Source organism: Mustela nivalis (assembly GCF_964662115.1).
Source record: "Mustela nivalis genome assembly, chromosome: 3".
NCBI lineage: Eukaryota > Metazoa > Chordata > Mammalia > Carnivora > Mustelidae > Mustela > Mustela nivalis.
The window spans coordinates 101,465,202-101,479,398 of NC_139022.1; the positions used below are offsets into that span (position 1 = coordinate 101,465,202).

The 14,197-nt window shown below is 43.6% G+C and overlaps 1 protein-coding gene across 5 annotated transcripts in view; it reads right to left on the bottom strand.

Moving 5' to 3' along the window:
* The window catches only part of ARHGAP26 (Rho GTPase activating protein 26), a 445,382-nt gene that overhangs the window by 12,443 nt on the left and 418,742 nt on the right, over window positions 1-14,197 (bottom strand). For 3 of the 5 annotated variants that reach the window (XM_082725248.1, XM_082725250.1, XM_082725251.1), the window contains 2 exons: window positions 8,390-8,500; window positions 2,559-2,650 (listed from right to left, as the gene is read on the bottom strand). In XM_082725248.1, the coding sequence (XP_082581374.1) occupies window positions 2,559-2,650; window positions 8,390-8,500 (203 nt within the window). Of the gene's footprint in view, window positions 1-2,558; window positions 2,651-8,224; window positions 8,501-14,197 lie in introns of all 5 variants that reach the window. The other 2 variants (XM_082725247.1, XM_082725249.1) reach the window with 2 other exon arrangements.

Below are 14,197 nucleotides of genomic sequence, written 5' to 3' on the forward strand. Positions count from 1 at the left end.
TTGAAAAAAGGAGTCACAAACAAGATACACACACATACACATACCTTTTGAGAGTTTAGACCAAGTTTGCCCCTAAGATCAGGGGTCCTTTGTGTAGTCACAGGGAATAGCTGATAGGAACATGACAGTCCCTGGCCCACAGGAGCAGTGAACTGGGGTTCAGAGGACAGACTTTAAGTTCTGGATTCACGTGTAAACGTGGGAATGTCTCAAATCCTGCCCATCTCTAGGCAGAAGGCCTGCCCCTGCTGGCAGGGCAGGACACAGAAGGCCTGCATGCAGCCCACGCAGGTCTGTCTGCTGGGAATGCTGCGTCATGTTAGGGCTGCAATGGGACTCCACCACATGGGTCTATTCAGGCAGAGCACACTTGTCAATGACATGGCTCTGGACAGCCTTCCGTGGACCCATGTCACCTCAGGTCTGCCAGGGCCGGAATGCTCCAGCTGCTGACAGGAGAGGCAGCTCAGCTGGCTGGCTGTGCACTTGGATATGTAAAGCACCCAAGTGAAAGTTAATGGAGACAAGGTTTAAGGACAGTGTTTTGGGGCTTAGAGAACCATACAAGAGGACACACGCCCAGCAGGCCACATACAGTCATGGGCTCACCCCAGCTCCTGTAGGCTCAGAAGGTCCTAGTGTGACCTAGGAATCCCCCAGGTGCTCTGTGACCTGTCTGCCCATGCCTAATTATTATCTCTGCAACGCTGAATGCAGGGCTGGGCAAACAGGGGGCTGCCCCTTCACATGGAGGTGTACTCAAAACTGTCCCCAGGAGTCCATCTTTACTTGGCTTAGAGGCTGCTAAAGATAGCCAGGACTCAGAGGGCCAAGGTGTGGTACCTACTGACCAGGCAAGAGCCAGGCCTGTGTTATAGGAGGGACAAATATAAAAGGGTCACAGTGAGCTATGAGAACATCAGGCTCTTAGATGGGCATAATGATGGCAATCATCATCATGATAATAACACTGAATGCTTAATGTGTTGAGTATGCTCTTAAATATGTGATGTGCACTACTGCACTTCTCCCTCACAACCCTCTTATCTTTACGTGGCAGGGGACAGAACTGAGAAACAGAGAGTTTGTCACTGCTGCATTTCACACAGAAGCAGGTGGTTGAGCCTGGACTTGCACTTTGGTGGCCTGAATCTAGAGCTGAGGCACTCCAGTGCTACATGGGGGCCTTGGCTGCTCTGGATTTCTGGCTCTTGAGCAGGTGGCAGGAGGTGTGACCTAGGACAAAGTGGGGCACTCAGCCCTGAAGGGGAGAGCTTGGGCGACAGGCACTCAGCCCTGCTCAGGAACTCTGCCACTACCCCACCGGAGGTCAAGAAGGCAGCCCGTGAAAATGTCTGCTTTCTGAAATCAGGCAGCAGCTCTGGGTTTCTCCTGTGGGCAAAAGAAGGGACCCTTTCACCCAAGAACCCAGTAAGATTAACCCCAAAGGAGAACTTCATCTGGCAAAAATCTCAGCTACAACAAAGACTCTGGCTTTTTCCCAGAATCCTGATTTTTCTCTTAGGTAAATGGTAAGTTACGACCAACTGTGACATCAATAGTCACTTTGAAAAATAATACCCTTTCCTTATTTTCGGGAGGAAAACAAACAAAAACCAACAAGAAAAAGGTACAGCAAGTAAGACTGGTTCCCAGTTCTACCATGAGGGTGCCACGACTCCATTTTCACACAGGATACTTGAGCAGGACAGTTGGGAGTCTGCTGGGAGATGGCCCCGAGGGAGTCCACTCTACACTCCCAACAGTCAGGGGGAGGACAAGCATGGCTGCATGGAAGCTCACTGACCCCGAGCTTGCCCAGTGCCCTGCTAGCCAGGAAATAAGCCTCACCTGCTATGGAGAGTGAATGCCACTGAACCCAGGAAGAGAAGAGGCACAGACCCTGCGTGCTTCAGTCTTCACCCTGAGCCGGCCACTTGCAAGATCCCTGTTCTCTGCTCTGCTATCTCCTATCCTCTGTCCAGTGCTCAGACTTTCAAAGCCACTGCCAGGGGCTGAGCAGAGCCCTGTCCAGGTACACATTCACTTTTTTTTTCTTTTAAGTTTTTTTTAAAAATATTTTATTTATTTATTTGACAGAGAGATCACAAGTAGGCAGAGAGGCAGGCAGAGAGAGAGAGGAAGAGAAGCAGGCAGAGAGAGAGGAAGAGAAGCAGGCCCCCTGAAGAGCAGAGAGCCCGATGCGGGGCTCTATCCCAGGATCCTGGGATCATGACCTGAGCTGAAGGCAGAGGTTTTAAACCACTGAGCCACCCAGGTGCCCCCACAGTCACTTTTCATGTCCAATACAGCTCCATGAGGCTGAGTCTATCCAAGTGAAGACTTCTGTAGACTGTCCTACTCTTGACAGTGCCTCTAGAAGTCTCGCTGCTACTCCCCTAGCCGCCCTACCACACTTCTTTTCAGTCTTACCCATTCAAGAGAGAGAGACTGTATTTTTTTTTTTCCTCGTAGGAACTTTGAAAACTACAGGTTTTTTTTTTTTTTGCTCCCCTACCCCTCCCTCCCACAGCTCTGCAAGGGGATGAGAAACTCACCATTGTCGAAGACCGTGCCTGCTGTGAACGAGAGTTCTGAATCATGTTCAGCTTTGCAGGCATATAAGGCTTTTGCCTTCCGGAACGGTGTGCTGTGTGAAAACAGGAGTTTATTTAGCAGTATTTTTAAACCTTCTGAAAGCCCCAGATATGTAATCTCTCTCATTCACTTCCCTGCAAGCCACCTAGTTGTCTCTTGCGGCAACAGCCTGACAAGGCAGCCAGATGGCAAAACATGAGGTGGAAAAGTTGCAAAGGTCACCAGAGAAAAATGAGAATTATTCAGAGACAAGACATAAGCCCTGAGAAACCACACTTCTTGTGGGGTCACCTTGTGTCATGTGAAACTCTGCCTAGGAGTTACAACACCTGAACAATGGGAATATAGGCTGAGACCCATTCTTGGAGCAGGAGTAGTTTGGGGAAAGGGAGGCCGGGCAGCTTCCCAGTTGCTCTGGAGAGCACTCACAACAGACCTGGTTGAAAACTGGCAATGCTCAGAGAGTCAAAAAAGCAGAAATTCTAACAACCATGTTTCGGCTCTAGGCCACGGGATGACATTCGCTTTCTCAGATGTCACTTATTTCTCATTGGGCTGGTGGAGCAGGATTCCAGAGCTGGAACTCCCCGACCCCCAGGGTAAGGCAGGGAACAGACAAGTTGTGTGTGTGAGCACTTACATGAATGTGTGTGGGGAGCGTGGCGAGGAAGAAGGGAGGGGCAGCATGACGTATATATGTGCATCAAAATAATTTCTGAAAAGCTCTCAAAGTGACTCTAGTGTACAACCAGGGCTAAGAACCACTGTTCTAGATTAGGAGTTGGCAATCTCTTGCTCTAAATGGCCTAGCAGTGAGTATTCTAGGCTTTGTGGGCTATAAGAACTCTGTTGCAATTACTCAGCTCTGCCTTGTGGCATAAAAACAGCCATAGACAACATGTAAATGAATTTGTATGGCTATGTTCCCTCAAAACTTTACTTAGAAAAAACAGGTGGTAGGTTGAACTTGATCTAAAGAGAAAATTGTAAGAACCGGTAAATCCCATTACCTTCTATCAATTTTTGCTTTGATATCCAAATAGTTCCAAATAACATTTAACAGTCAGAAGTTGACTCTTTATTTGCTAAAAGTAATCTCTTCTCCCTCTGAAGAAGTACTTTTAGGAGCTCAGGGCAGAATAACAAAAGAGCAAGTAGGTCCTCTGGGTTAAACAATTATTCCAGGGATGGATTATTTACTCTAGCTTCATCTGACTAACAGAAAGCCTCCAGGAGCCAGTGATGCTAAATGCCCTCTGGCACACTGATTTCTAGCAGCCAATTGAGATTTAGGTGAGGAAAGTCTGGTCTTAGGTAAACCCAGATAAAAATCACAAGAGGCAGGGGTCTTGGGTCATTATGACACTGTTATTTCTCAGAGTCACCAAATCCAGCTTCTTTTTGGGAAGGAGAAGCCATGGATGGATGGATGGACACTTATACTGGGACCAGGCATCAGAAGGTCTAGTCTTGGCTCCATGAAAACTGAAGGAAAGATAGTTTAAAAGTTCTGCTGCACAGAATGATCATGATAAATGATTATCTAGAATTGTTGCTGGGCATATTTTACCATTCTTTTCTCTGGTCTTCTAGTGGCCAACAGATGATGGCCAGGCGGGAGGAAATTGGGAAAGTGGGAGAGAATAAAGTGGATTCACTGGGAATCAAAGAAAGAAGAGCCATCAAAATTCCTGAGCTTTAAGTGGAAAACAGCTCTTTCTGGGGTAATTGTCATTAAACTCAGAATAGAGCTCTGCACCAGAGGCATATTCTGTGATCTAACTGAACCAAGTCTGCATATTGTCAGGAAGGGCCAAACATCCATTGTGCAACTTTCCATGGAGGGCAAAATAGTGTTTTTGTTTTTGAGGGAGTGGGAGCCAAGAGGAGGAGTTGCCTGGTTATAAAAAGTGATAAAATGGCCCATATCCCATAATGGCAGGCAAGGAGAGCCTAGAAGGTAGAAGGAGAATCCATCTGACATTAACCTTGGTCACTGGTCCCTGAGGACAGTTCACAGCCGGTGGGTAGAGTACATAGACCAGGGATAAGAAAAATCAAAGGTGAGGGTAAGATTACTGAGGCAAGCCTCCTCCAGCTGGATTTTCATAGAGGTTACTTATTAACTTCATTAAATAAAAGGAATGGGACAAAATGGGCAAACCAGGGAAGCCAAGTGGGGTATCTGGCAGGAATCAAGCAGAGGGAATGGTCTCAGGTGCTGAAGTTTATCATTCAAGAGGAGTAAATTTTCTACTAATGTTAGGCTTTTGGAATTGAATCAAGTGACAATAAAATAATCCATTAAAAATAAAAACAAAGATCAGGAAAGGGACTTGCTTTTTTTTTAGATTAAGAGGTGACTGACCATCTACAAGAAGGTCTTTTCCCCTGAGACCTCCTATTCCTGTTTCCCAGGACCAGGGCTGCCAAATAAAGTACAAGACACCTAGTTAAATTAGAATTTCAGATCAACGAGAAATGCTTTTGTAGTAGAAGTATGTCCCAAATACTACATAAGAGAAATCATTTGCCATTTATTTACCATTCAAATGTAACTGAATATTCTGTATTTTCATTTATTTGCTAAACATTTGCTAAATCTGGCAATTCTATCCGGGAACAGTCTTATCTTTTTTAAAAGTTTGTCAGCCCAACAGGTCCAGGGTTCTATGTTATATTCACTCTCAAAAGCCCCAGTAGCTTGCTTAAGGTAGGGTTCCTACCAAAACAGATCCTGTTGGCACTGAGGTTGTGTTTGGCTTTGGCTCTGACTTAAAAAAAATTAAAACTCCCCACACCAAGCATCCTTGGCTCTCTGGCTCCCCATTCTCTGCAATGCATCTCAACACTGGACACAGAGAGCCTGAGGTGCCTTCAGCTGCTCCTGAAACAGTGCCCTTCAGACCTCAGCTGGCCTTCAAGGGCATGAACAAGTTTGGAACCTTCTGCTGGTTCATTTTTAATTTTCGCCTCTGAGCATGGCACAAGGCCAGAAAAGCACTCAGAGGAGCTTCCCTCAAATGCCCTTGCAAACCTTGCAAAATGACGACCCACTGTCCATCAGATGACACTACAAGGAGGTGGGGCTAGCCAGACTGGCAGGATGCAACAGCTTGATCATTCAGGCCAGGGACCACTGTGTAAAGGGAAGCTATGGTTTAGGGGCTGGGAGCTTCTCTAGGGGTAACAGGAAAGGGAAGTGTGAAGAGAATATGCTTCTACGACCCTTCCTCTGCTGTGCTATTAAAGTCATCTTCCTTCCTGCGCTTGAACTAAGAAGCACTGAAAATGCTTGGAAGTGGGGAGAGGGAATCATTCCCAGAGGAGACATTACGTAGAAGTTCACAGGACCATTTATTAGGTCCTATGGAGTGTTTACTTTTTAAAAGCTCTGCCAGGGGAAAGAAATCTGAAGCTTCATGCTCTTGAAATGAATTTGGGGAAAAGGCCCCATTGGACCTGAACAACAGGTATGCCCCCATCTCTTGGCTGCATACCCCAATGGCAGTTAGGGGACTTTAATCCTCTCTGTTGGCTAGGACTGATGGGCTAGCTCCCAGTAGGGTCTCCATCTGTGCTCACCTCGGCACACACACTTAGCCCTGTGACAGCTGATTCCAAGCCCCAGTCTGCTTTTCCTATTTCAAAATGGCAGATTCCTAAAGTGTTGTGGAATAGTATCATCCAAATGGTGCTATTTTAATGATGGCCAGAGTGGGCAGTTCTGAATAACCATGACCCCAGACCTACTACAATAGCAGATCCTATTGCCACTGTGCTTTGTCAATCATCAAATGCTTTGGGAGATGGAAAGGAGTAGCTGAAGAAAGAAAAATACAAAAAAACAGACCCGGAAAACTTGTTGGGTGATGGAACGGAGTACAGAGGTGGAGATACTGGTTAGGCAATAGGCCCCCAAACTCAGAGACACAAAAAAAGTGAACATCCTCAAAGCATAGAATATGTTCAGCTTTTTACCTGAATGATTCTACCATTCTGAGTCCCCCAGTCCATTCTGTTCAAGGGACCAGTGTTTTGAAGATTTTACTTCCCTTTGTTCAAAATGAAGGAAACACTTGCTAATGACCAAGCCTCTTCTATGAGTAGTGATGCATATTGGGAGGTGGCTATAGTTTGCTGCAGTTCAGGTCTTCATGGGGGAATGAGTGACTGAACTGCTCTGGTTAGATCCATGCCATATCTCATGTCCTAGAAAGTTAATGTCTCCCAAAGCACCCAGAATATGTCAGAAATAATGAGGAAATAACTTGAGTGTCAGAAAAATAGGGTCTGAATTTTAACTTTATTCCCAGGATGAGGATAAGAGTATATGAAGAAGCTACCTTTCCCACCTTCCACTGCAAAGCTAGACAGAAAATCAGGAAGAGCAGGGCAGGCTCTGCAGCTGGGAGTGGCATGGAACCTTAGGTTTGGGGGCACCCACATGTTTGGAGGAAAGAGTGCTGAGTTGAGGACAAATAATCCTGAATTCTGGATGGGCTCTCATCCACTGGTGGGACTACAGTCAACTCTCTGTGCCTTAGTTTCTTTTCTCTGTAAGACCATTCAGGCCATTTCTCCTCTCATTCTCACAAGATGATAGAATGCAATGATAGACTGGAAAGATCCTGGAGAAGAATAAACTAATATATACATCTCTCTATATAAATAACATGGGTTTTCTTTTTTAAAAGTGAGACTCAATGTTACAAATTATTTAAGCCTCTCTGCTGGACCCATCCTTCAGGTAAAAAAACAGCTATGAGAAAAAGATGGACAAGAAAATACTGTTAAGGCTCCGGGGACTTATGATGCTTTATAATTGGGCTCTACATTTTAGTTGTCTGCAAGCAGAAACTAAATTTGAGAGAGACACAGCCTTAGGATTCATATAGCAGAGAGATTCTTTATTAATTAATTTATTTCTTTCTTCTTAATTTCTTTCTTAATTAATTAATTCTTTTTTTATTTAAATAGCTTCTTTTCTCTGAAGAATTAAGTCTAGACATCCTCAAACCAGAGGAGAAGAACTAGATCAACTCTGAGAAAGAGGTGCTGCCTATTCCCAAGAGTGCTAAGGGTCCATGATGCATGGAGATCGGAGATCGGAGATCGGAGCACACAGAGGGCAAGGAGGCAGCCATGATGATTTAAAGAGAAACTGCTTCACATCTCCATCCTTTATTCCATTACATTCATCTCTCTCATGACTCTGGTTTTAGCAACTAGGGGTCAATGCTCATGGCCAACAGTCAAACCTCACAAATAAATGCTGCCTGATGCTACTTGATAAAAATGAGGGAAGGAAAGACCAGTATGTGTCTCAGCACTGTTCCCTCTGGTATTATCTTATACCAAAGCACAGAGAAAGCTCCATGACTCAGAGAACAGGGGCCCATCCAGGAGGCACTCTTTCCCCAAACTCCAGGCATCACGGATTCATTCAGAAATTGGAGGAAGGGTTCAGAGAGATGTGGAAAATGCCATGCTGGTTCATGCACATGTCCCTCCCAGCTTCGGTCTCTGAGGCTGGAATCACAGGAGGGCAGAGGCTAGCCACCCCCACTGTTCCTGACTGGCTTTGGATAAACAGGAATACATCGGTCATCATCCATGATTTTACCTGGAGTCTTCGCGAACCGCTTCTTCTGGCCTGTCAAAAAGCAAGTGCAGGTTTGGATGGCGGGGAACAAAGTTGACGAAGAGGCTGAACACTGCATGAAGAGAGGACCAAGCCAATGAGAGAGCAACAGCAGCAACAGAAAACCAAACAAACCCTGCAACAGACCTGATGGGGGATGAGTCGCTGGACGTGGATGAGGTGGGCATAGGGCTGGATGGCGCCGAGAACATGGGCCAAGATGGCGAGAGGGGTGAAGTTGGGCTTGGATTCGGGGGGCTGCAAGACAGAACAATCAGAAAACTCGTCAGCACAGAGGGAAACCACAATGGGGGCATGAGGTTCATGGGAGGCCAAATGATGGGGAGCTGGAGCAGACAAGGAGCACTGAAACCTGGCTGTGTTGTCAGTGCCAAGTCACATTTCTCCAGACCAGACCTCGGTATATTCCAAGTAGCATCTCTTCTGCAATTCTTTGGAATATTAAGGAGTCTCTCTGCCCTGCAGAACAGCTGCTTTCTAGGTCACAGGAGCTTTTTCGACGGTGTGCCTTGCCCACTGGTGGAAGATGGCCTGGGCCCATGTGTGTGAGCTCCCACTCATACTCTAGCACCAGCCCATGTGGAACAGAGATAGTTTCTAAGAGGCCTTCAGGTTCCACTGCTGTGAGAGTGTTTTTAAAGTTGGATCTCAGCAAAAATGACCATTTTTCTGGGCCACACGGGCCATTCAGCCAGAAAACAATTTCCTGTTTACATTTTTAACTAAACGGGCTGTGTGCCATTGAAGACTCAGAGAAGCAGTGCATCAGAAATACGATAGCAGATGAAGGGTCTGGACGCACACCTCTCAGGAGAGGGCACACATTACCCACAGCATTGAGGTTCCCCTGAGGTTTGCTTTCCAGGCCTGCCCTTTCTCTTTTCATGGATTTTGGGCATTGTGACGCTCTAAGAAAAAGCCCCACAGGGAAGGCAATGAAAAAATGAGGAACAGAAATCTTCAATCTGTCATTTTGTTCTTTGATGGGTAGCTGATCAAAAGTTTACAGGGGAAAGGTTAAAATTACTCACTGAAACACAGCTTATGACTTTTAACTGGACACGTTAGCCCTTTGACTTATTTCTACAAATTACACAAACATCTTAGCAACTCCATAAAATCATATTAAATCACAGATTGTGGGAAGACCAATGACTAAGAAAACAATGTGGAAATCGCCCAGCCACAACACCCTCTGTAGTCCTGAGCCTCAGCCGACTGCTGGAATGTTTGATCCAAGCACTTTATCAGGGGGGAAAATGACAGCAATCCAATTCCAGTGCAACAGACTCTCTAAACATAGTGGGATTTAGCAAGAATGCATAAATGTTCTACTTAATGGGCCATTCTCAATTCAGACATGAGATCTAATAATGGTTCTAATTACCTATGGTTATAACATACATTCTCATGGAAATATACAGTAAAACCTATCACATGAGTTCACCAGATATCCACAGACTAAAGGAATGAAACACTTATTTAATGCCATTACGTACATTATATTTCTAGAACATAAATTCTATAAGGGCAAGGATTTGTATCCATTTTGTTTACTGATCTATCTCTAATGCCTAAAATAGTGCCTGTAAGTATTCAAGAAATAATTATTGAGTAAATTAATAAATCTCATTTAACTTTGCCAACAAGCTAAGACACACAAAACAAATGTGGAAGCTTGGGGCCAATTTGAAACTTGCCTCTAAGTGACAGGGCCGAGGTTCAGACCCTGTTCCCCTGGCCGTCAGCCCTGGGTTCTGGCGACCATAGAGTCCTATCTCTAGGGTAGCAGGACTGGCTCTATTCCTTTATGCTGTGCCAAGCTTCCTTATAGGCCCGGTCACAGCACTAGAAGCCTTCTTAACCACTGATTTACGAGTTTCCTTTAGATCCCTGCCACATTTACAAAGGAAATTGGGAATGTAGCAACAGACAGATTCTATAAGACTCAACATATTGTAAATTCTCCAATCCTGCCTTCAGTCTTCTCTCTGGTAGATTCACATAGCAGATGGAATTCATATAATATAAGAGATTAAATTCTAAAAATATGGCTTTTTTCTTTTTCTCAAGTAATCCAGCAAAAAGCTACTGAGCATACAATATGTTCAAACACAATAAATGGAAAACAATTTAGCATTTGCCAAGGTCCCTAACCTCAAGAGTTCCCAATCTATTTAACAAGATCGGACTGACCAAAAAGGAACTATAACATAAGACAGTAAGATTTGGCAGCTGAGGGATAAGTTACTCTCTTATTAGTTGAATACCTTCTCCTGCTTGACTCTGTCTTGAGTCCTGAGAGAGAGTGCTGCCTCATTTTAACTGTGCAGTCCTCATTTTCTTCTATGGCTGCAGCTAGTGAGCAAGACCTTGCTTTCTCAGGCCTCTCCCCACAATACTCCCTTCTCGATAATGACCTAGTAGGCAAGGCCTGGCCATGACTTCCAAACTGCAAGCCAGCCCAGGAACCCAAGATCTGACCAGGGAAAATTTGCAAGTTCAAGAGAGCAAGCAGCCCAGGCCAAGAGGCCTGAACTCATCTGTTCCTCTGGTCAGTGGTCAGCACAGGACAATTAAAAAGTCTTAGGACTTTTTGTTTGTTTGTATTCTTTTTTCCTTTTTAGTGGCTTTTATAAGTACAAAACACCTCCAGCTTCCTATCTCATTTGTACAAGAATCATGCCTTTGGCTAAAGGCATAGCTGGGGACATACTCTATAAACACAATGTGGGCTCTGAATGTTTTTTCACATCCATGCCTATCAAAGTGGTTCTTGGCCAGTAGTACGTGGCTGAAATTATCTGGGGGTACAGTTGGAATTCCAAGGTATTTGAAACTATTATAAGAACTTACTCTTCAATCTCCATGTCACTTATTGTACTGACTGTCATTTTTAACAACTAATAAAATTTCATTTGTTTGCTTGTGTTTTACTCATAGCAGTGACATTTATTTGCTATAAAATGACCACAATTTAAAAATTTATGATGACTATATTTTAGCATAAAAATAAAATGCACACACCACAGTACTCTGATTTTTTAAACTGCTGGAATTATGCTTTTTACTCATTTGTGCTCAGAATCATGTCAATAAAACTTATGATCAGCAATACTATAGAACGTGTGTTATTTATTTAATGATGGATATCTATAGCAAAAGAATGACAATAATATATAACTATTATTCCAAGAAGCAAGGAATACATTTTATTTTAATTGTGATACAACTCAGACACAACTCATATAGGTGGGAAATAAGATCACACAGATGATGCTAATGGCCCAAGACTGTATAATCTTTCATTTCCCTTCAGTTCCAAAGTGACTGGCTATAGCTTACGGAAAAATGACAACAGCAGACAAAAATAAACAAACAAACAAAAAAACCTCTCCCTTAAAAAAACCCAAAACAAAACACACCAACAATAAAGGTCAGTTTGCTACTGGCTCTGAAGCTGCTATCAAATTCTCACTTTCCCTAAGGAGGCCAAAGATAACAAATGACTGAGGTTAGGATAGGAGAAAGTAATTTTGTAACTACAGTCTTAGCAGATGAGCCCCTAAGGCTTCTCTACCATCCTAAGAGTAAGGCTGTGAGTATCTGAGCTGAATGCCCCAGCACATTTTTCATTTCTGGGGTTCTGCCTGTACCCTACTCCTCTCCCCACCCCCTTTAAGGCCAGCTACAACAACAACAACAAGAGCTTAAACTTTAGCATGAAATGAATATTTGCTGTTTTAGTTTGGATTCAACTGGAAGGCTTATAATAGTTTAGTCTGCTGGTCCACAGTGTCCTCAAAAGGAGTCCAGTCAGTCCTGTTGACATTCACTGGACAGTGAAGAAAGAATGGTTTAGGAAGATAAGGCTCAAAGGCCTGGCAGCATGTTGGGTTGTGGCCAATAGTTCAAGTACAGTGTGTGGCATTATCATCAGCTTGACACCCTTCTGTGGTGACTCACTTGAATGATGGAACGTCTGGTATACCAGCCAGGGCATGCCTGCCTTACTATGGACAGTGCTGCCCCAGCAGGCTCCCAATCTCATCATGCATGTGGCAGACCCAGACTAGTCTCCACTCTATGGCTTTTAAAACCTGGTGCAAGATGAGCAGTAAACTGACCATTAAGAAGAAAGCTAATCTTTGAAGATTCTGATACTCAAAATTATAGATGGCCTTGTAGAAAACTAGAAAATACCAAAAGCAAGAAAAAGCAATACAATCATAATTTATAACCACTGATAATCATTATTGATATCTTGGCATATCTTCTCATTTTGGAAGGAATAAAACTACATAGTAGCCTGTTATGGTTTTTTTCCCCACTTATTAAAGCATTTTTGAATATTAAATAGCCTTTGCTATCACATTCTTAAAATGACTAGAGGGGTATTTTATCATATGGTATATACCCTGATTTACGCAACCTTTCTCTTATTGTGTATATTCAGATTATTATGTCCCTCTAGCTATCATAAAGAGTGGGGCAACTCGCATCCTTGTTGAAGATCACTGAATGTATGTTTCCTTAGCATAAATTCCTAGAAGTTAAATTACTGTGTCAAAGGCTAGGAGTCCTTTTTAAGGGTACTGATACATCCTAGCAAATAGATTTGCACAACAGTTCTGCTGAACTGCATTCCCACCAACAATTCCTGGAGGCTGTCCCTTCCCTCTCACCGTCACCCGAGCAGCAGGAGGCATCATTAAAAAAAAATTAGACTTTTTTTTTTTTTTCCCTGTTGGGCTCTACTCTTTCCTAGCACTTCTAGTGATGTAAAAATGAATACAATTCCCTTCTCTTGTTCTGTTTCCATCTGGAAGCAATGTTTAATTTTCCAAAGGGCATTCTGCCAAGAAGGCAGTGTAGGAAAGAACACAAGCAGGTAGACAGAGAAGACAATGTAAGCCTGGAGAGATAGAGCCCTCGTCAAATGGTGTGGCTGACCGAAGGGAAAGTGGGAGTGACAGATGGTCAGCCCATTCCTGGACTCTTAAAGATGGGACTAACTAGGAGGGGTGAGGTATAGAAGAGTGTCCGGATAGTCTTCTGCCAGGTGTGTACTATGGAGAAGTCAAAAAACTGGCACTTGCTCCTCTCTGCCAGGCACTGGATTGTGATCTATAGCCCAGGTTCCCAGTCACATATGTTGGGCCTGGGCAAGGACTGTGAGATCACTAGCCCAGGGCTGACCTTAATGTACCATCAGTCTTCTCTTCCCAATTAAGTACAGAATAGGAAGGTGCTATTAAATCCAAGGGGGTATGCTTGTCTTTCCCTCCATCCCCTACCCTTTCCTCCTAGGAGAGATCAGAGAAAATTCCATGAAAACCAATAATGTCCTATTTAATCTAATCCCAAATCAGTGAATTCTTCTTCCTTGGAAAATATCCCTTTATGTCTTGATTTAAGGCACATAAAAAAAGAAGGGATATCAAACCTCAGCCAAGGGAAGAGGCCCAAAAGGAATACTGATAAAATGGAGAGTGGTGAATCCAAGCAAATGACACAAAAAATTGACCACATATTTTTCACATGTGTCTGCTGAAGCTGTGTCAACACAGAAATTCTATATATGTCCCAAACTAGTGAATTTTTAGTATGTGCTTCACAGTCTAACAAGAGGGAAAACACACATGCCCCTGAGCTGTATCATTCTGTGATCTTTTGACTTTTACCAGTACGCATAGTATTTACAGATTCTTCCCCTTATCTAATATACTACCTAATTTATCTTAATGTGCATTTTTATCCTAATGTATTATCTATTTTAATGTGCATTTTGATCCTGTCAATGACAGTCCTGATTCTTATATTAATGAGACAAATGGTAAAATCCCCTTAAGGCCTTAGAAATTATAGGCAATCACTTTTAAGACAGTTTTTAAGTGATTTGCTTTTAAAATAGTTCAATTTATCTAGAGTGTA